The sequence below is a fragment of the Rattus norvegicus genome, chromosome 3, assembly GCF_021556685.1.
Source record: "Rattus norvegicus strain SHRSP/BbbUtx chromosome 3, alternate assembly SHRSP_T2T, whole genome shotgun sequence".
In the NCBI taxonomy this organism is placed as follows: Eukaryota; Metazoa; Chordata; class Mammalia; order Rodentia; family Muridae; genus Rattus; species Rattus norvegicus.
The window spans coordinates 140,168,266-140,191,743 of NC_141536.1; the positions used below are offsets into that span (position 1 = coordinate 140,168,266).

At 46.1% G+C, this 23,478-nt stretch overlaps 1 protein-coding gene across 1 annotated transcript; it reads right to left on the reverse strand.

Annotated features, from left to right (window-relative positions):
* Positions 1-1,863: 1,863 nt before the first annotated feature.
* On the reverse strand, positions 1,864-9,054 carry Tmem74bos (transmembrane 74B, opposite strand). Its single transcript, NM_001400002.2, is given in 2 exon segments — positions 1,864-3,923; positions 8,885-9,054. Coding segments are annotated over 2 exon segments (297 nt in total). The 5' UTR covers positions 8,951-9,054; the 3' UTR covers positions 1,864-3,692.
* Positions 9,055-23,478: the final 14,424 nt, after the last annotated feature.

Consider the following 23,478-nt stretch of genomic DNA (forward strand, 5'->3'; position numbering starts at 1 on the left):
AGGCTCCCAGATTTGTGGGTTGTCACCTATACTGAGTTGGGTTTTGATGACACAGTTGTCTTTGAGTCATTTATATTTCCATAAGTATCCCCTCATCCATGTTCCTCTAAGCAACCCCAATAAAAGCCATTAGTTTACCAAATTGGACCCTGGTGGCATCAGTACTTTGGTCTATTGTGAGTTCCCTATCTAGGGTGAGTAGATATTTGTGTTGTGTCTCCCCAGGAAACGTTTTGTCACACAACAGAGATCCAAATCCCTCGGTGGTCACCTGAACACCACTTCCATATTTCTGTGGCTAATAGAAACAAACACAGGAACACACTGTTGTTGTTGTTGTTGTTTTTATTTTAAGCTAGACAATGTGGTAGACACCTGTAATCCCCGGGAAGGGAGCAGAGACAGGAGGATCCATGAAGTTCACTTGCCAATCAGCTGGAAGCTCCAAGCTCACTGAGAGATACTGTCTCAAAAACTAAGGTGAAAAGCTATTGGGGAGATGCCCTATGATCTCTGGCCTCCACCCGAATGTGCACGCTTGTGCATAGGTATCACACATATACATACACACAAACACACAAGAAATGGTAGTGTTGGAATTAAATTTAAAAATAAGCTTAACAACTATGGTGTTTGAGTAGGAACAAACACCTATAGACTCATGTGTTTGAATGCCTGGCCCATGGGGAGTGGAACTATTAGGAGGTGTCGCCTTGTTGGAGAAAGTGTGTCACAGTGGGGGCAGGTTTTGAGGTCTTATGTGCTCAAGCTATGCCCAGTATGGCTCAGAGTCTCTTCCCTGCTATCTACAGATCAAGATGTAGAACTTTCCGCTCTTTCTCCAGCTCCTTGTCTTTCTGCACACTGCTATGTTTCCTGCCATGTCGATGATGGATTAAATTTCTGAAACTGTAAACCAGCTCCAATGAAATGTTTTGCTGTATAAGAGTTGCCATGGTCATGGTGTCTCTTCACAGCAATAAAACCCTAAGACAACAACCATCTCTGTAGTTGGGGTCAAGCATGTGAAAATATTTGTTTTCCTTTTGTGATGCTAAGGATCAAATCCAGCCACACAAAATCGAGACATGTGCTAGGCCACTGAGTCACATCTCCTCAGTCCTTACTGTGGAGCTCAGAGTTAGCCTAGATCTCATACAATCCCCCTGCCCCAGTCTCTACAAGTGTTGGGATCACAGCCACTACTGGCTATACTGGTAAAACTTTCAATTGGTGACATTGAGTTCTGGCTAGATTCAAAACACCAAGCGTCACATGTGATGTGCTTGCAGGGTGAAGAGAGACTCCCATCTTGAGCTAAGGTTTCTTTCTTTTGAAAAAAAAATTTTATTGGTTGTGTGAAATTTTCATATATTCATTCAATATATTTTAATTATTTTCAGCCCCACTCTTCCTCCCAACTACTCCAAAAACCCACCCCTCCCATTCCAACTTCATGTATTTAATTTTAATTTTATTTTATTACTGACAGAATCCTATTTATACTGCCCATATACTCATGGGCATGGGCCATCCGCCGGCACTGGGTTGACTTACTAGAGGCCACAGACTTAAAGAAAACAGATTCTCTGTCTCCTCACAGCCTCAGTTAGGGGTGGGGCTGCTGAGCATCTTCTCTATAGCTTCTCATAAACAACAGTGTTCCCCTTCTTCTGGATCTCCTCTTTGATTTATGCCTCCTAGGCAGTCTTACGCATTGGAAAACCTTAGAATACTCAAGTTAGGGCTGTGTTGGCAAGACTAGCAACAATAGTGTTAGTGAGAATAGGTAAGAAACAGGTCACATCTTTTTTACCGTCTGTTATAGGGTCTGTTTAAATCCAACATAACTCAAAGAGCAGGTCGATGCAGATGACAAAAATTTGTTGTAATCAGGCCACTACCGATCAATCAATGCTGTGGAAGAGATGAACTACAGCCGTGAGGAGAAATTGCACAGCATATGTAAAGGATGAGACCAGAAATCAGGGGGAAGCAGGGTAGGCTGTAGCACGGTCCAATCATATCTTGACATAAGGGGTTGGAGCAAGAGGGTTTTCATCAAGCAGGATAGGAGGAGGTTCCTAGGCCTGGGAACATGAACTCAGTTTGACCCTGCCAGCAACATGGAGAGTTGTTCTTGACATGTCTGGACTCAGACAACTCTTCACTTACAAGTTGTCCCTGAGATGTCTGGACTTAGACAGTCGTTTCCTTATAATAGAAGCTGTTCAGCTATTGGAAAGCCCTCAGTTCCCCTAGGGCCTAGGACCTTGAGTTTAGTTTCTCCCTATGATTAAATGGAGTCTGAAAACAAAGTGGTCATACTTGGAATGAGTTTCTTTTGCTTGTTCCCAACACTACTACTTCTTCTTCTTCTTCTTCTTCTTCTTCTTCTTCTTCTTCTTCTTCTTCTTCTTCTTCTTCTTCTTCTTCTTCTTCTTCTTCTCCTCCTCCTCCTCCTCCTCCTCCTCCTCCTCCTCCTTCTCTTCTTCTTCTTCTTCTTCTTCTTCTTCTTCTTCTTCTTCTTCTTCTTCTTCTTCTTCTTCTTCTTCTTCTTCTTCTCCTCCTCCTCCTCCTCCTCCTCCTTCCTCCTCCTCCTCCTCCTCCTCCTCCTCCTCTTCTTCTTCTTCTTCTTCTTCTTCTTCTTCTTCTTCTTCTTCTTCTTCTTCTTCTTCTTCTTCTTCTTCTTCTTCTTCTACTTCTTCTTTTTGAAGCACAGAATTTAATATAAAGAATTATTAACTAAGTATAAAGTCAACTGAATAGACGAGAGGTTATAAAAAGAACTCCAAGCTAACAATTACAGGAAGAATCTGCCACCCCCAGTGCTGGGGAGCAATGAAGCTGAGGGATTAAAATTTAAACCACACAGACGGGAGCCTGAAGAGCTGGCCTGCAGATATCTGAAGGGGGCAGGGGGAGCGTCTGAGCTTAGAAGGGGCCTCCAGACTGGGTCTTAGACTCAGAGCTGGTGCCACCTACTGAAGTGAAGCAGCTCTGGTGGGTGACATCGAGGGTTGCAAGAGATCTCTAAGATACTGCAGGGGACAAAGGAACCAGTCTCTCCTTTCACCCCTTGCTCTGGAGTCTAACCCTACACTGCTTATTGGCAAAGGTCAACACAGCCTAAAAGAAATTGAACTACCTGTGGGAGTGTGGTTGGCAGTGTCCAGATAGCAATCCCAGGGAAGGGTTGTGGTTGGCTTTGTTGAGTCACATGCCCATGAATTAAGCCAATCATGAATCACAATGTTAGAGCCAACATGAATTATATGTTTGACATGCTTGTCTCTGTGATCTGTGGTGCAACAGGACTTTTCATTATCAGATAAAGGGGGACAAGAGGGCCTAACAGGAACACAGAGAATAGTCAGGAAGTCACTATAGATGTTCTGATTTTTCAGCAAGGTAACAGTAGGTAACCAACCATCTTTGCACATTATAATCTTTCTTTAACAATTGCCCTGTGAAAAATTACTAGAGCTAGAATTATCACCCTCGGTGAAAGCTATATAAACCCTTATAAAACATATAATTTATCACACACACACACACACACACACACACACACACACACACTCTCCCTCTGGCAAATGACAGAGATAGTTAAGAAGTGACAGATTCAAGGACACATAGCAGACACAATTTATACTAGCAGTAGGAGAATTTAATGAGCATCCTCTGGCTGGTTAAGGAAGGGAGCTTCGCCTGTTCTTTTCCTCTTGGAGCAGCTGCGGCAGTTGCCTTGGCACAGGCTGGCAGGCCCTGCCCTCTGATCCCAGCCTCACTCGGAAAGGAGATGTGCTTCTGCTGGGCCTTGTGTCCACCCAGTGGGTGCTTTCAGCTCGAAGCTCCTCCAGGAGGCTGTGCAGATGCCTCAGTGTGAACAGTAGCTGCTGGTCTTGGATCTGCATCTCAGCCTAGGAGAGAGGAGGCATGAGTGTGTGACAGGCACTGTCTGTGCCCATCAGTCTCATTCCTGTCTCAGTGGAAACAAGACCCTACCTCCTCACCCAAGCCATAGATGCCTTATTCCTCTGGAGCCTCAGTTTTGAATCTAGGAGACCGAGAGTAAATTACTCACCTTTACGGGATGAGTGAAAGATATGCTCTGAAGATGACAGAGATACCACCACCATATCTTTTAAATTTTATGGTAACAAGCAAATATTAGTCAGGATATTAGATTCCCAGGAGGAACAGAACTTATAGGATGGATCTATATAGAGAAAGGGGATTTAATTGAATGGCTTACAGGCTGTGGTCCAGCTAGACCAGCCATGGCTGTCTACCAAAGGAAGTTCCAAGAATCCAGTAGTTGTTCAATTCACAAGGCTGGGCGTCTCAGCCTGTCTTCAGACTATGCCAAACTCCTAAAGAAGCAAGCTCTAATACCAGTGAAGAAGTGGACTTGCCAGTGAGGGTGAAAACAAGCAGGCAAAGAGAGCGAGCTTCCTTTATCCGTGTCCGTTATATAAGCTACCGGAGGTGTAGCCTATATTAAAGGTGCATCTTCCCACCTCAAAAGATCTGGATTAAAAGTGGGCCTTCTGATTTGAAATAATTTAATTAAGAAAAAACATCCCTCCCAGGTGTACCCAGCCACTTGGGTTTTAGTTAATTCCAGACGGAGTCAAGTGACAACCAAGAATGGCCACCGCAGTCAGACTGGGATTAGCATGCTAGTGACTTCTGTCATTAGCAACGAAGTGAAGCCATCCTAGCGGCTAGAGCACTTGTGAAACATCCTGGGAACATCTGGGTCCCCAAAACCTTTTCAAAGTATTAGTAATTTCAAAACAACTTGCCCTACGATGATTAAGGTAAAGTGTTCCTCCCCCCCCCACACTTTTTTTTCTTCTTAGAATACAGTGGGGTTTTCCAGTGACATGCTGTAACTCAGTAGACTGAAGACAGAACTAGAAAAGAGAACCCAGTTGTCTTCTTTTAAGCCATACAGTAAAGTGATCTGTATCAATGTAAAGCAGGCTCAACTCTTCTATTTGCTTTGAGAAACAAGTATTTAAATATTTTATTAACATGCTGTGAGTTTATTTGTTCAAAGGCATGTCTGTACATTTTGACTGCTTTGCTCTCTATTTTAAAGCATTAAACTTTATTTTGTGCAGACATTTTATTTTATTTTTTTTGCAACGTCCATTGAAAAGCCACAGAAGGGCAACTGTCTCTCCGTATTCAAGGAGAATGGCTATACCAAGATCTAAGGGCATCCAAGAGCCTTACAGAAAATTGCAACATTTTTGTTTAAGGCCTGTGTGAGCCTCCTGTGTATCATTGCTAGATAACATGTTTCTTTGTTAGGTTTCTCTTGTGATAAATACCTCGCTTTTCACAGCCATAGCTCCAGCTTCAGGGATGCAATGCCCTCTTCTGGTCTCCATTGGCCCCTGTACTCATGTGTACACCAAGCACAACCGTAGGGCTGACAGGATGGCACTGCACATAGAGGCACTTGCTGCCAAGCTTGATGTGGTGGTCTGAATGTCCGCTATAAGTTCAGAGGTTTGGATGTTTGCTTGCAAATTGGTGGTACTGTTTGGGTTGGTTTAGGAGTTGTGGCCTTTGTTGAAGGAAGTATGCCACCAGGGGGTGAGATTCGAGGGTTTGAAAGGCACATGTCATTCCCAGTTCATTCTCTGCTGCCTGCTTGTAGTGGTTCAGGAAGTGAGCCTCAGCCTCTTGCTCCAACTGCCATGTCTACTGCTTGCTGCCATGCTTCCAAACTATGACACTCTCTAGAACTGTAAGCCAAATACACCCTTCCTACTGTAAGTTGTTTCAGTCATGGTGTTTGTCTTAGTCAGCGTTACTACTGCTGCGATGAAACACCATGACTAAAGAAGCCCAGAAGGAAAGGCCTTATTTGGTATTTGCTCCCACATCATAGTTCATCATTAAGAGAAGTGAGGGCCGTAACCTAGAAGCGAGAGCTGATGTAGAAGCCACGGAGGAATGCTGCCTTCTAGCTTGCTCCCTCTAGCTTGCTCAGTCTAGGTGTTTGTTTGTTTGTTTGTTTGTTTTTATGTAAGCCAGGAAAAACAGCCCAGGGTTGATCCCATCCACAATGGACTTGGGCCTCCCACATCAATTACTAATCTCTTACAGGCTTGCCTGCAGCCAGATCTGATGGAGGCACTTTCTCAATTGACTTTCCCTTCTCACAGATGACTCTAGCTTGTGTCAAGTTGACATAAAACTAGCCAGCACAACTGCCTTCTCGTCAACTTGCCACAGTCTTGAGTCGCAACCTCTCCTTTCTTGTCCATCCCTAAGATCACATGTTGATACTAACATCACAATATAAAACATTTTACAGACTTAAACAGTCTCACAGTTTTTAAAAATTTAAACACTTAAACATTCAGTCCCTTTAAAAATCCAAAGTCTCTTAAATCCAAAATCTCTTCTAAAAGTTCAAAGTCTCTCAACTATGGGCTCTATTTTTTAAAAAGTTAAATACTTTCTTCCAGACGGAAGAATGACAGCACAGTCACAATCAGATCAAAACAAACTCTAACAGTGTGAATAACTCAAGGTCCAGTACCTGGGCTCAGATTCGCTCAGATCTTCTAGGCTCCTCCAAAGAGCTGGGTATTGTTCTGGCCCCACCCTCTGCAGCACAACGGCTTGTCTTCCCGGATCTAGCTGGCTCCGTTCTTGGTGGTCATCCCATGGACAGGCATCTCCAAAATGCCGGGGTCTTCTTCTGCAACTGGGCTTCACTTCCACCAATAGCCTCTCCTGGGCACTCTGCACACTGCCAAGCCTCAACTTCTCAGCATGACCCTTTCAATCCTGCATCTTCAACTGCTGTTGAAGCTGTACCTTCACCAATGACACTTCCTGGCCACTCAGCAGTGCAAAGTCTCAGCTGTTCATGGCTTCAAGGCCAGTGCCACTGGGTGTCTCTTACACTACCCAAGTTCAGCTGTCCCTGGAGCACAGCTTCTGTGTGCTCTGTCTGAGGAAACACACCCCAGTTCACTTCGCCTCAGCGATGCCGTTCTCTTCCTAATCACCTCTGATTTCTCAGCTCTAGCTGACCAGCATCGATTGTTTCAGTAACGCAAAGATTTATTTGGCTCACACATCCTGAGTCACACTCCAGTGAGGGAAGTCAAGGCAGGAGCTCAAACTAGGCAGGGTCCTGGAGGCAGGAGCTGATGCAGAGGCTGTGGAGGAGTGCTGCTTACGGGCTTGCTCACCGTGACTTTTTCAGCCTGCTTCTTTATTTATAGAACCCAGGAGCACTAGCCCAGGTTCAGAGATGCAGATGTTCAAGGGATGAGGCAGGAACTCAGGCACAACAGAATCCTAGGAATGACCTCTAGCACCACTATAGCGTGAGGCACGAGACTTTCAAGCTTTGCCTCTCTTTACAAGTGACAATTATTAAAATTATTCTTCCACTAATAATAGTGTTTAAGAGGGCTGGGATGTGACTCAATGGAATAACATTTCACATGCAAGGTCCTGGGGTTTCCAGTTGGTAAAGGCTTGCCCATGGGTCACTAATTCTCCTGAATATCTATGCCATGTTACCTGGGAAGCCAGGCACCACCATGCCTTTCACTGTGGTGTTTTCTCCAGGCCACAAAATAAAAAAGGCATCCCAAAATATGTGTGCACAGCAACCAAGAGGGAGGAGGAATTGACCTGGGGTTCAGAAAAGAAAAGTGATTTTTATTTTTGTGTGTCCCAAACTGAGCAACTTTATAGAAGAGCCCAAGTCTGTGTGCTGGAAAAGCCAGCTGTGCTGATGGGATACTCTCGCTGGTAAGCAGCTTCAGCAGCAGCTGTGACCCCAACCCCTGGAGGAACCCTGTCAGGGTTGCCTCCCAGCTGGCCTGTTGCCTAGCAAACCACCAAGGTCTACTGGGATGATCCTGTCTTTCCCTCTCTCTTCAGATGTTCCTACACGGTCTCCTCCCTCTTGGCTGCTGCGCACACATATTTTGGGGTGCCTCTTTTATTTTGGGACCTGGAGAAAACACCACAGTGAAAGGCATGGTGCCTGGCTTCCCAGGTAACGTGGCATAGATACACAGGAGAATTAGTGACCCGCGGAGAAGCCTTTACCAGCTGGAAATAGGGGACAGGAACACACTGTACAGATAGATTTCCTCCTGCATGCTCCTCTGAGGCATAGTTGGTGTCAATACTTGAGAGGAAGCCCCACAGGCCAGCTGGCTCTTTCTGGCCCCTCTGCAGTGGGAGCCGGTTTCAATACTCATGGCTGGGCCCAGCCCAGCATCGGTTTTGCCCCACCTGGCCTTCCTTTCCCTCACTCTCACTTTGGTTGGTTCCTCCGCTTCCAGCTAATGTGCTAGGTATCCTCTGTGTCTCCCAGGAGTCAGGTTTAATTGTAAGTGCCAAGAATTCGTAAGATAAATCATAGGCATCTCTCACGGAAGCCTGTAAACAACAACCTTTAGGTTGGCTTTATTGATACCTTCATCTTGTGATTAAAGAAACCGATGCTCAGAGAGGTAAAGGCACTAACTAGAGGCCACACAGCAACAGAGCTGGGTGCAGACCCATCACCCAGTACAATGCTAAAACCAGTCTGGCCAGCACCCAGTGTCTCCAATATAGGCCATGACCCACTTTTCCGGTACCTAAGAATTCCATTGTACTCTGGGTGGCTGATTGGGTAAGGTGTCTGCAGAGCCCAAACTTCAGCCTGAAGCCCCCTATCTCAGCCAGTGAAGCCCTAGGAAGGGTGTGTGTGTGTGTGTGTGTGTGTGTGTGTGTGTGTGTGTGTGTGTGCGCACGTGCGCGCGCTTGTGCGTGTGTGTGTGGCCAGAAGCCTCAAAAATACATATTTTGGAGACATGACAAGGCAAAAGAAAAAGCTTACCAGCTCCTCCCTCAGCCACTCCAGGGTTTGCCCAAGATCTGCAGCTGGCTCTCCCGGCATTTCCATCTCAGTGTCCTTGATAGAGTCCTTAGCAATGACTTGGTTACAGGCCCGGGGGACCTTTGGCTTGCATCGTCACCAGCTTCCTTTAGGCTGGCAGCTAAGTCCCCAAGGGTGGAATTAATGAGAGCAGGACGTGGTTCACGTTGAAAGACGTAGTTTTTTTTTTTTTTTAAGCTTCAGTGCTTTGAAGAAACAAGAAGGAAGGGAAGAAACCAGGGCTGTGGCTATCTGCATGCGTGTTCCAGAAGATCAGAGAATCTATGACAACAGGCATGCAGGGTTGTGAGGCTGAGCGAGGCCAGTGACAGTGGAGAGGCACAGCTACCCCTCTTGGGGTTTCTTTACGCTTCCTGTATAGAGTGGACAGCCCACATATTCTCTGGGGCCGATACTCCTTCTGTGATCCCGTCTCCCACCACTCCCTTCCTCACCTGTGGAGTATCAGTGAAGGAGATGCTGACTCTCCATAACCCTTAGCTGCTGGATGCTCGGGTGAACAGCTCCCCACAGGGAAATCAAAGCAGAAATGTGCTCTTACACATTAAGAAAATATTTTATTGTCCTAAAAACTGGTGAATGTTACTGCTGTTTCCTCTTTCCTTTTGCTTTTTGTCATCTCCGTCTGCCTGGAATGTGGATTTGATGTCTGGAGCTTCAGTGGCCATCTAGCAATAGTAAAATGACAGCCAAAAGGAGAGGTTGGAAATCACAGTGTCACCAAGCTAGCAACACCAGCTGTACCTCAGCGAGACAGTAGATGCCATTTGCATTGGACTCTGCAGCTTGCAAGCAGATCCGGTCCTGTCCGATCCCTCGTTTATCTCTCACAGCACACTGTGAGAGGATATTCCTTCATTATCCCTTCCAATAAACATTTATTGATTGTCTACGGTGTGCCAAGTTCTGCCCCAGGCACAGCAGAAGTGCCAAACCAGAGAGAGAATGCCCTTGTTTTGTCGGAGTTGATATTCTACCAAACGAAAACAAATAAAACCCAAACTCGTGTTAGAGTGGGAATAAACATGATGTATTCTCATGTAGGGTTTTCAAAAATGCACCCTGGCCACATGAATGAGAAATTCCAAGCCAGGAGCCAACACAGCCATTCTAGATACAGAACCTAGGTACAGATCAAAGGGAAGTGACAAAGTGAATTCCTGCCATGTTCTCAGCTCAGGCCCCTACAGCCACCCTCATATATATGCTCCTCTCGCTCCTCCCAGGACCCACAATGACAACACACACAAGGGAACTGCTAAGTATAAGTGAGAGGAAGTTCCTAAAGTGTGTTAGAAGAATCATGTTTCCTTCACTCTGTGGTTTACATCCCAAGATGCATTTGGATGGCAGCACACAGACAAAAATTTGTGTGCAAATTCTGTTCAGGCTTGGCTGTCATGTGTTCGAACCAAAGTGCTCTGAAAAAAAATAGCTGCTGACCACATTTGCGAGGCTTTTAAACATGGGGACCAGAAATGACTCTTCCCAGCCTTTGTGCCACATAGCCTGAAATGGATGACTTTCTGGAACATGGATGCTTTAGTCAAACGTTGCCACCTCAGAGCAGACAGGAGATCTTGGACTCATGGTGGCTGATGTTCATAGAGTTGTTTGTGGGTGGTGACCATGTGAGCCCATTAGATCTGATCTCATTTTAACTTAGGCACATCACAAGAGCACTGGTAACAAACATCTCTAAAACACCCTACTTTCACTTATCACTTTTCTGGGATTTTTTGTTTGTTTTTGTTTTGTTTTGGTGGGTTTTTGTTTGTTTGTTTGTTTTGTTGTTATAACCCAAACTGGAGATAATGGACTTAAAATGGTTTATTTTAGCTCAGTTGTGAAAGTTTGAGTTTGTGGTCAGTTGAGCCTGTTACCTGGAGCTGGCAAGGCAGCACACCATGGCAGGGTATGTGTCGGGGTGGGGTGGGGGCGGGTGAATGGGCTGTTCATCTTGTGATAGCCATGAAGGGGAAGGCATGCAAAAGAGCACCAGGGTCCTAATGCTTCCTTCACATGACTGGAAAGCTTTCTTCTGGGCTTCAAATGCTCAAGGTTCCCTTGCCTCCTCACTGGTCTTTACCTGTCGATCTTTCAAGGACACGTATCCACAACACAGCAATCGCCTGCTTTCCTACAGAAGTTAGCGGGTTGGTGCGATGACGATTTGCTGCCAGCCACACACCTGAAGGTCTGAGGCTGCTCCACAGGTCTCCTGCCATCCTCCTGGCTTTCTGGACATGTTCTCTTGGCAGTGCAAACGGTAAGATTTTAAGAACGATCTGGGGATTCGGCTCAGCGGATAGAATGCTTGCTTAGCAGAAACAAAGTCCTGGGTTCGATCTCCCAGCACTGCAAATAACTAGACACCTAGACACGGTAGCACACGTCTGGAAATCCAGCAGGTGGGAGGTAGATACAGGAAGAACAGAAATGTAAGGTCATTCTTGGCTACATAGTGAGTTTGAGGCCAGTTTAGGGTACTTGAAACTGTGTCTGAAAATGAAAAAAAAAAAAAACAAACCCAACAACAAAAACAACAAAACCAAAACAAAACAAAAACAACCTCCCAAAACAAAAACAAGCCAAGTAAAGGAGCAGCAGGACTACAGGAAGTCCCTTTATGGCCCAGGTTCAAAGCTGGCACATGGCCTTTCCTCACACACCTTTGGGCAAGGCAAGCTATACAACCAAGTCCATGAGGAAAGCAAAAATGTACATCCATTTACAAAGAGATCTTGGCAATGCGCTGTGCTGTAGCATAGACGGGAGTAGGGCCACCAGCTTGGAAGGGCCCAAAAGGAGACCAAATGAAACCAAGCAGTGGGAGGACCTGGAGAGAGAGAGCCCATGGTGTGGTGGTGGCAGAGGACATGAAAGGTGATCTCAGGATGAGATGACAGCCATTGATTGATGTCCTACACTGGGCCCTTGACAAGCATCGACGGCTTTGCTCCATCTTTGAAACCTTTACAGATGGCAAGGCCCAAACATTGCGCCAAGGCACCCCCCCCCCCAACAACTGCAGAAAACTCAGAGATAGTACAGAAGAGTTAAAAGCTTGGGAGAGATGCAATGTCAGCTGTCAGATACTCTGCAGACAGCCATTATTAAAGCACTGGAATCTAACTGTGTAGTAAATCACTGTTGGGCACTCCAATGGGCTTGACTCAGTGAGTCGGTCTCCATCATGACAAGACTATGGAGACAGAGAAGGTATGGGAACCTCGGCCTGTGTGCTGGGCCTCATTCCTGTTTATACTTTTTAAGTTTATTATTTTATTCCGTATGTATGGGATGTGTGTCTGTCTGTGCGAGTCTATGAACCATGTGAAAGAAGTACCCACTGAGGCCTGAAGATGGTGTGAGAGCATTTGGAACTAGAGTTGTAGATGGTTGTGAGGCAAGGTGTAGCTGCTGGGAACTGAACTCCTGTCCTCTGGAAGAGCAGCTAGTGCTTTTAATCACCGAGCCATCTCTCCAGCCCCAATAACAATAATGTATATATTAATATAAAATGTACATATAATCTATTATATTTTAATATAGTGTAATCGCTTTGCAATCTATTACAGATATATTGGTCATTGGCCGCTTTTAACACAGAAATTGAGGCTTTGAGAGGCTTGCTCAAGCAAGTGGTGACAGCTGGAATTAGAATAATTTTCCCTGATTATTGGTATAATCATGGTAGGTTTTGGTCTGTTTAAGTTGGTGGAGGGTCGGGAGAGGCTACACCCAGTGTGCTCTGCCCTGCAAGGCGGGCATGAAAAGCTGGAGTGTGAGGCAGGAGAGTCTGGTGCCTGCCCTTGGCCTCCACAGCGTATGACTAACTCCCCCACAAAGTCATCCCTTGTGTTTCACTTGTTTTGTTAATCCCGCTGAGGATTCCTGGCCCTGAGAACATTTCACTTTATTGGCTTCGCACATAGACCTGAGGAGACACGGAGCCAGAACGCCTGGACCGGCACAGAACTGACATTTCTGAAAGAGGAAAACATTAAAGCCAGAACGGTCACCCACTCATCATCCCTGACATCAGGGTAGGTTTGTGTGCCGGACCCCACAATGCATTCTGGGGATTAAGTACTGACTGGGCAAGTCCTCACACTTTACTCGTGGGCCCCTTGATCCATCAGATAAGAGAGTCTATTAACAACAACAGACTCAAAATCTCACGTTAGCTCAGGATTCAGCTCAGCTGACAGAGCACTGGCCTAGCATGAAGGAAGCCATGAGTTCCAATTCTACCACTCTGAAGACGTACAACTGGGTGTGTCGGCACAGACCTGTAACCCCAGTACTAGAAAGGTAGAGGCAGGAGAATCAGAAGTTCAAGGCTGTCTCTGGCTATATGGATATAGAAGTTCAAGGTCAGGCTAGAATATGTGTCTCAATTTTTATTTTATTTTTTATTATTTTTATTTTTAAAAGTTTCTTTTCTTCCTTCCTTCCTTCCTTCCTTCCTATCTCCAATGCTGTCCCCCACCCAGTTCTCACAGAAAGCCTCCTCTCACACCCCTCCCCTTCTCCTCTGTGAGGGTGGTTTCCCCCCTTTGGCATCCCTCCACCTTGGCACATCACATCTCTGACAGATTAGTCTCATCCTCTCCCACTGAGGCCAGACAAGGCAGCCCTGTTGGGGAACATATGCCGCAGTCAGGCTACAGCTTTGGGGTGAGCCTCTGCTCCAGTTATTGGGGGACCCACACAGGGACCAAGCTGCACATCTACTACATATGTGTGTGGGGCCCTCATTTCAGCCTGTGTATGTTCTTTGGTTGGTGGTTCAGTCTCTGAGAGCGCCCAGGGGTCCAGGTTAGTTGACTCTGTTGGTCCTCCTGTAGGGTTCCCATCCTCTTCAGGGCCTCAGTGTTTGTAAATAGCTCAGCTGGCAGAATGCCTGCCTAGCGTGCAAAAAGCCATGAGTTGGATCTCCAGCACTGTATGCGTGGTATGGTACTAACTTGCAATTTCAGCACTGGGGAGATAGAGATAAAAGGACCAGAAAATCAGTGTCATTCTCTGCTACATAAAGGCAAGACCAGCCTGGATACCTGAGATGCTGGGTCAAACTAACAAACCAACCTCATCCCCTTTATAACACAAACCTTGTAATATATATATGCGCGCACACACACATATATCTATATTTCTCTCTCTCTCTCTCTATCTCTATATCTATATCTATATATATGCACACTCAATGTTTGGGCATAAAACAATTTTCAAATGAAAAATATATAGCTTATCTCCCCGGGGTTTGGAGAACATAGCTAAGGAGGTGTGGAGAGAATGAAAGAGCTGGGGAGGGAGCCGTGAATGCTGCCTTCTGGGTATGAGGTGGCTGTTTCACACATGAACTCGGCGGCTGTGGCTACCTGTACATGGTCAAGCCAGATAAAGATCCTAGCATGTACATGGGAGGAGCGACTGAATCACCACTCTTAGTGAGCAGCTCTTGGCAGTTGATGCTGGGGAACGGGCCATTCTCTTTGATGAAGTGACCCCTGGGAGGTTGTCTATGTGCCCACATGGGGATGACCCCACACAAATACACATGTGGATAGTACTAACCGGACTTGGTGGACCAAAACAGAGGACATAAAGTTGGGAGGGAGATGTGGAGCTATCTTGGAGGAGGCTGAACAGAGGTTGTGAGTCAGTATGCATTGTATACATGTATAAAAATGTCAAAGGATAAATAAGAATGTTATTTCAAATACACACAGGTTATTGTTTAATATCTGTTCCTTTCTTTTCTCATGGCCAAAACTACATCTCCCATGCTTCCTTGCAGGTATGGGTGTCACATGATTAAATACTGACCAATGAAATATGAGTGGCAGTTATATGTTCAATTTCTGTCTTATGCTCTTAAGAGATGGAGAGGAACTCCTCCCTGATCCCAGTGCTACCTTCTGCCAACTTCCACACATTCCTACGGCTGAAGATGAATTAGCCATGTGGGCTTAAAAGATAAAGTTCAGGCCTACTTTAGGTGGAAGCCACCATGTTAGCCAAATAGACTGCCAAAGAAATGTTTTTGCAAGAGAAATATATTGTTTTATTGAAGATATGATTATTTGAATCTCTTAAGTACAGGAGTCCAGATAGGGTCCTTACAACCTGACAGATAACTGGAGCAGAAGTCAAGTCCCTTGGTTTCCCCAATTCAAGTCCTTTTACCTATGAATTTGATGGTTTATTTTCTCCCATACGTTTGCATGTTCATGACCAAATCTGTCCTTACAATAGCTTTGTGACATCCATGAAAGAGGACTTCTGTGACTGTTACTAAGCAGACAGGAAAGCTAAGACACAAGAGTGGCAGATGAAGGACTGCAAAGACAGTAGAAGTATTCGCTGTGTATGTGTGAGCATCAGAATTCAAGTCTCAGGACTCATGTAAAAGACCAGGCATGCACTTGTAATTGCAGCACTAGGAAAGTGGAGACAGGGAGATCCTTTGAGCTCACTAGCCACCACTCTAGCCTAGTTGGCAAGTCCAGAAAGAGGACCTGTCTCAAAATACAAGGTGGACTGCTTGTGAAAATGCCCAAGGTTGACCTCTGACCTCCACAGATATGTCCACACATCTTCCCCCACGAACACTTTCTGAATACACTGCTGTACATGAGTATCCTGTATATACAGGAATGTCCTAGCCAACCACTCTATGTGCACTCTGCATGCACGTGTGCTACATACCCTGTATGAGTGGAGGAGACTCGTGAGCAAGCATGGTCTCGGCTTCAGCAGGCCAGCATGCTGAGTGATCTGAATCCAAGGACATGGCTCCAGTCTTGTTAATCTGATGCCCTGGGCAGTGTCCATCTATGGATGAGACATGGCAAGGTCTTTAGCTTCAAGGAACTGTTGGATGGAGGGACTTGCTCTTACAGAGGCTGGGGATGTGGTTCTCAGCTTCCCTCGTTTCCTTGTCTCCCTCCATTCTCTTTCCACAGAAGGTATAGCTGGAGGTGTGTGTGAAGGGGGCTCTTCTAGGGTCTTGAATGTGGCCTCCAACTCCTGTCCTCCCTATGCCATATCCCATGGATGTGACATTGGGTTTTTCCAGCAGAGCATTAGTGCCCCAGGAAAAGCAGGAGGCAGGCTGGTGTTGGAATGGACATGAATCGATAGTCACCAACACTTCTAGATTCCGGAGTACGAACCAAGTAGGGTTGGGGATAGCATGTAGGTCATCGTCTCAGACCAGCCCAAGGGAATGGGTTATTAGTTACCGTACTCAGCTTTGAGGTCTGATTTTGAGGCCAGCTCTGAGGACTTGGACACGTTTACCAGTCATTTTGTGACTCTACTTCACTGACATGGGGTGGCGTGTGTTGCTCACGTGAGGAGGTCAGAAGACAACTTTGGGTGTGGGTCCTTCCACCTTTTCAAATGTGAACTGTTGTGGAGGCCAGGCTAGCTGACTAGTGGAGATTATCCTTTCTGCCTCCTATCTAACCAGACCCACATCCTCACATTTGCAAGGCTCTACCACGAAGCCATCTCCAGGCCTCCAGGATGCTTCTGTTTTCAGGAGCATCTTTCTTGCTCCCTCCACCTAGGCTCACTGGGTGACCACTGTTTGTGTCAGCTGCTGGCCTCTGAGTCCTGCAGACTTGTTCTCTCACCAGGAACATTTGCAGGGTGGAGCAAATCTGCAAACTTCAGCCCGTCCTATGCCTTTTCTTTCCATCCACTTTCAGCTTGATTTACTTATACTGCCTGAAATTGACTCTGTTACACAGGAACAGTTCTTCTGAGTAAGGGAAAATCTCAAATAACAGTGATGGCTGCTGGAAGTTGATTTCGCTCATACATAGAAATGTGAGAAATTACTCCAGGTCATCGTTTCCTTCGGTTCATCTGGGATCCAGGTTCCTTCAGGCTTGTTGTTGTCCTACCCAAATATCTCAAGATGGTTGCCTAGTTAAACACCAGCCACTAAGCATACATATATACATCCTGACAGCAAGAAACACAAAAGGAGACAAGGAAAACATATCTATCTCCCATTGGGGAACTTACATGTTTCTCAGTTACCATCTACTTGGCCATACGTAGCTGCAAGAGAAGCTGGAAAACAGAGTCATTTCAGGGTGCCATACACCATCAAGGACTCCATACCAGTGGCAGTCTTGATAGCATCAGCTTCAGCTTCAGATAAGTTGTTTTTGCCATTACTCTAAGCAATATGACGTGTGTGTGTGTGTGTGTGTGTGTGTGTGTGTGTGTGTGTGTAAGGTGATAGATGTATGCATATAGGCACAGTATGAAGGAGGATTGGAGAGGTTACTTCAGTTGCATCCAGTGATCCCTGGGTTCACGCCCATGTATAGATCCTTCCTCTTGACTCTGAGCTGTAGTAAGCAATACAATGCAGTAGAAATAATGCCAGGCCTTGACTCCAAAATGTCCTAAAGCATCTTCTTTTGCACTCTTGGGAAGGCTGAGGGCTGTATAAGGTTTCTGACTACCCGAAGATCACTGTCAGGTAAGGAAGCCCAAGCTGGTCCCATGGAGGAACTGTGTGAAGAAGGGAAACTCCCAATGACATTGAGAACCAAATCGCAGATACATGGTGAAGTCTGAGCTGCACAAGAAAGTTCCCAGATCTCTATGCCACCTGCTGACACCCCATGGAAGACAATGGAGCTGTCCCACACTTCGAAAACATGAGCCAGGAAGTTTGAAGGTAACTTGTAATACAGCAGGAGACAACCAAAACACCCATGTATCCCCGTTTATCACATTCCCACTACTCTGGGAAGTTCTAGACCACCAAGTGATGCTCTAATGTTCTCCAGAAGAGCTGCATTCTGTTTCACAAGTCACATCTTCTCACACAATCACAGCTAATTTATTGAGAACTGGCCATTTGTCAATAAGGCCATAAAAACTGCACACATGACCTGTCCTTCTTGATCTCCTCCCTATGAATGGAAGTAGCTGGCAGGAGATATTCACAACGTAAGGCTGACCACATCATTCCCGGGGTTGTTGTTACTTCAACTGGGTACCCACATCTACAGATGACACTAGGTCACACTTGGCATTGACCTGCTCAGGAGGATGTAGGACAGGGACTCCTGTGTCATCACGCTTTGCTGTGAGTGGAAATCCTTGTGCCCAGCAGAACAGTACTTCTTGAGTGGGTGTGGGTCCCCTCCTGACTTAAATGCTTCATGTCCCTTGGGACCTGTTTCCAGGTATACAAGTCCTCATGTTCAGGAAGCCTGAAGTATAATTTCCCATTGGGTAGTTATAGCTTTACCGACTGTTGTTAGAGAATGGTAATTAACCAACTAACTTAGTTATTAGCCAAGGTTCCTTTCACCTGCTGCCACAGCCTCCCAATTGCTGGGATTGTGGCTGTGTGCTACTATGCCTGGTAATAACTTTTTGGTTTTGGTTTATTAAAGGGGGAGAGGTTAGATAGTACAGCATTCTCATATATATCACTCCAAATGTCCTTAAATTAGGGCTGTGTGTTGGTTTCAGTGTAAAAACCAACATGATATTAGCATGATAAAGCCCATGATTTCCTCTGACGCTACAGTGCCAATGTTAACCCTTTCCTACCCAGGATACATGTATGAAGTTACTCCTTTAAGCTCCTCTGGCCTGTGGTAATTTCTCAGTTTTGAAGGGAACTGCTCAAGTATTTCATAGCCTGTCCCATAGTTCGGGCTCAGAATCTGTGTGATCACGTGATTAGTTTGAGGTTGTGAGTTGTAAAGGTTAAAGGGACAATTAAAATATTAATTGTGACCAAAAGACTATACATGGACTGACCCTGGGCTCCAACCTCATAGGTAGCAATGAATAGCCTACTAAGAGCACCAGTGGAAGGGGAAGCCCTTGGCCCTGCCAAGACTGAAGCCCCAGTGAACGTGATTGTTGGGGGGAGGGCGGTAATGGGGGGAGGATGGGAGGATGGGGAGGGGAACACCCATATAAAAGGGGGAGGGGTTAGGGGGATGTTGGCCCAGAAACCGGGAAAGGGAATAACAATCGAAATGTAAATAAGAAATACTCAAGTTAATAAAGATAAAAAAGAAATATTAATTGTGATGGAGTCATTTTTTAAGATTTTTGTATGTTTTGCCTGCATGTATGTATGTGTGTGTACTGTGTATGTGCAGTGCCTGGTGCCTGAGGAGACCAGAAGAGGACATCCCATCCCCTGGAACTGGAATTATAAACAATTGTGAATCACCATGTCTGTGGGATGGGAACCCAACCTGGGTCCTCCTCAAGAGCAGAAAATGCTCTTTTTTCCCCCCAGAGCTGGGGACCAAACCCAGGGCCTTGCGCTTGCCTAGCTACCACTAAGCTAAATCCCCAACCCCTCAGAAAATGCTCTTAAACATGGAACTACCCTTCCCCCTTCCTTTTTAGGAGACAGGACAAAACTTAAAACTTACAGCAATCCTCCTGACTTAACATTCTGAATAGTAGGACTACAGCGGTGCACCACCTCACTCAACTAAAGCATCTTTTTCTTTGCCTTATAACAAGGATGCACACTCGCACCATAATCTGACCACTAGAATGGACCTGGACTAAGTGTTGGCCCAGGGAAGTGCACCAGGTTTCTCAGGTTCTTACGTAACTCCCTTCACCATACACACACACCCTTGGAAAGGCCGCTACTAGGTACAGTCAATGCCTGAGGTAGGGCATTACGTTCCCATGCTTTGAGGACCATGGGGCCACACAGATAAAATACGGTCCAGTAGTTTGTCCTTTCATTAATCCATTTTGCTATTTATATCAGGATGGAGTCAGGAATATTCTTCTATGCTTTCAGTGACAACCCAGAATCACTAGACCAGTTTCCATTTTGTTGCTCAACTTTTTTTCCCCAGATTTGGCTGGCAGCACTTTTAAGTTGACCTGTGCCTTTTGATATGATCACATCAGTGTGTGTGTGTGTGTGTGTATGTGAGTGTGTGTGAGTGTATGTGGGTGTGTGTGAGTATATGTGTGTGTTAGTGTGTGTATGTGTGTGAGTGTATGTATGTGTGTGAGTGAGTGTGTGTGTATGTGTGTGAGTGTATGTATGTGAGTATGTGTGTGTGTGTGTGTGTGTGTGTGTGTGTGTGTGTGGTTAAGACAGGGTTTCTCTGTGTAGCCTGGCTGTCCTGGAACTTGCTGTGTAGACCTGGCCTCAAACTCAGAGATCCACCTGTTTCTTCCTCTTAAATGCTGGGATTAAAGGCATGTACCACCACATCCAGCTGTACTCTGTCTTTTTGACTTCTTTTTGATTAAACATCTTTTAAAGAATTTATTTGTCTTACTTTATGTACATGGGTATTTTATCTGCATGTAATCCATGTACAATATGCATACCTAGTTCTTATGGAAGCCAGAAGAGGGTACTGGATCCCTGGGAACTGGAGTTACATATGGATGGCTGTTGGCTGCCATGAAGGTGCTGTGAATCAAACCTGGGTCCTCTGGAAAAGCAACCATTACTTTTAACTGCTGAGTCATCTCTCCAGCCCTGGGTGTAGAATTTACTCTGATTCATCTTATATACTTTCTGCCTCATTGCTCCAAGGAGTCCTGGTTCCTTTTATTGAAGAACGGTATTGAAGATCTCAGGCTCAGCCAGAAAAGCACTTGTCTCCAAGCTTGATAACCTGAGTTTGATTCCAAGGATCCATATGGTGGAAGGAGAGAACTGACTCCCATAGGTACACGCACGCACGCACGCACGCACGCACGCACGCACGCACGTAAAAGAAACCAAGATCTCTGTGTTAGGTGTATGTGCTCTTTGCTATAAAGTACAATTGCTCCTAGCAAAGAAATGCATGTGTGTGAACCCATGTATATGCACGTTTCTGTAAATATTTTTAAATAGATCTTGCCTCACGATTATTTGCGAAACAAACAAACAAACCCATAGGGTACTGACTACCTGCAAATAATGTGTGGGAGTGTCCCACAATTCCATCTGCCTTCACATTGGCAGACAGACGCCTTTTCTATGGGGACTTCACAGGGGCCTGGGCACCTTTGAGAACCTGTACTGGAGCCGAAGCCTGGGCCAGAGCTAGGACTCTGGCCGTGGCCTTGGTTTGAGCTTGGGGTTTGCTTGGCGTAGCCTGCTACCCCTGGCTATGCAGAATAGAATCTGCCTCCTAGGCTTGGAGTGAGCCATGAAAGCCAGATGACTGAGTTTGTGGCAGGGGCCCTTTGGCATCTTGGTCTTAACTGCTTCAGGCTTCACAAGGACCTTGATGACCTCTGCACACGCCCTCATTGCCTTCACATTGTTGGCCTACATCATCTGTAGGTTTTTCTTGTGCTTCTTGGCAAAGTTCCTCAGGAACTTGGGTCAACCCTCTTAAGAGATTCATATCTTTGTGACCAGGATTTCCTGATGTCATTTCTGTGCCATTATCAGGATTGGTTATACATGGTGTGGTTCTTGGACTTGGCCATGTCTGCATGGTAACCCATGGCGTCAGAAGCACATAGGACTGCTCTGTAAGTATTTCTATGCATGATCACCCACATCTATATTAAGATGAACATGAGTTCATACTGACTGCTCTAAAATTCTCGTCCGTTGCTGTGTGGATCATTCTAGCTTTCTTTACAGGAGTCATATTTATCTAAACGGTGTTGCCCAATAACTTGGAATATATCTCTGGCCTTGTAAAACCAAAAACCCTGAGCTTTTCAACCAAAAGTCAAACTCACATGGGAAAGGATAGGAGGTTGGCTAACTTTCTACTGATACTCTTCCACGTGGGATCCCGCTGTTCTGAGAACGCCCTTCTTGGCCTTCAAGGCAGAAACCTGGCTCCTGTCCAGCACAGCCTCATCTGCCATGCTCCTACCTTGGTCTCCCACTGTGACCATACCCCTCCGTGCCCATGCTCAGCGTCTCCCTTCTGCCCCAAGGCCTGTCCCACGCTAGTCCTCTGCTGGATCCATCTGCCTTGCCATCTATGTAAGTGCCCGTCTTGGTCCAGTCCCCTCTTCGGCTAAAAAGCTATCCCATCCCCAAGATTCAAGCACCCTGCCTGAGAGGCCAATGCATATGGCACAGGAACCTTTGTTAGACTTTACTGCAGCTACAGCACTACCTGTGTGTATCCCTTTTCCTTCTGGAATATCACTGGAGTTTCTTGAGGGTAGGGATGCCCTCTGCTTAGTTGCAAGTATACAGTAGGAGCTCAAAGAATAGCTGTGCATCTCTCAATTCTTATTCAAAGAATATAGATCAAGGGCCTCCTACCTGTTGGCTCCTTTTTAAGTCTCTGGGGATACACCAGGGAGGGAAACAGACAAGGCCTGTACTATTTACTTGGCTCGTTTTTGGATTGGTTTGGTTGATTTTGGTTTTCAAGGCAGGGTTTCTCTGTGCAGCACTGGCTGTCCTGGAACTCACTCTGTACAACCTCCTGGCCTCGAACTTCTGCCTCCCCAGTGCAGGGCTGTATCACTGCCACCCAGCATGTTACTTATTTTTAAGCAGAAGTGACACTGAGCAAGGAAATACACTCTCAGGAGCCGATGAACGCCTTAGAGAGAAATTCTGAGTGAAGGCATGCAGGGCGCCAAGGCATGAACGGTGCCAGGGCGCTACTCTTTTTAAGAAGATGGCCTGGGCAGGTGGTTCTGAGAAGGTGACATGTGAGCAAAGACTTGAGGGAAGTGAGGGAACAGGGTGACCCCTGGGGATGTGCTGTGAGGCAGGACTATGCAGGACAGGGAAGGAACTAAGGACATGCTAATGGTTGGGATCTCATGGAATTCATGTAAGTCCTGAGTCCATTTACAGATGGGAAATGAGCTTAAAGAGGGACTTTTGCACAAGGTCATACCCCGTGAGGGGTGGAGATGAACTGCACAGGATCGGTGACCGCTGCCAGCTTCCCTGTGCAGATGCAATCGGCTCAGGCCTGGAAGGATAGAGGGAGGCAGACCTAGTTAGCTCTGGAGGTATAGCACAGGGCCTGGTTATGTAGGCCCGCAAGGCTTCCAAGACAGCCTTTGCTCTCCTAGTGGGTGAGGACTAAATGCCTTTGGAATAGGACCTATGAGTCTTTGCCAGCAGGGCCACGGTAGGGCTTTCTCACCTTAGCTGTCTTCCTGGATATCAGAATGGCCTCCTCTCACACTAGCAGAGTCCTGAGTCAGCAGTTATGATTCCCTTGGACAACAGTGGACAATGAAGTTCAGAGAGATAATAAGACCTACCTGAAGCTGGCCATGAAGTTTTCTCAGAAACCATAACCTTTCCTATCTCACCAGACTTCCCTTTGGGCTTGGCCTGGGCCCTCCAAGAGGGAGGAGTTCCCCTTAAAACAGAAACCTGTGCACCTGCCTCGGCCCCACTTCGGTACAGGTCAGAGGAATGACTAGATGGAGGGACCTCAGTGTGTCCTCGAGGAAGCCAGACAGGCTGTCCAGCAGAAGGGACCTTGCAGGTGACTTTTGGGGCTTAAGAGTGTGCGTGGCTGTGGACAATGCCCCAGAAGGACACCCAT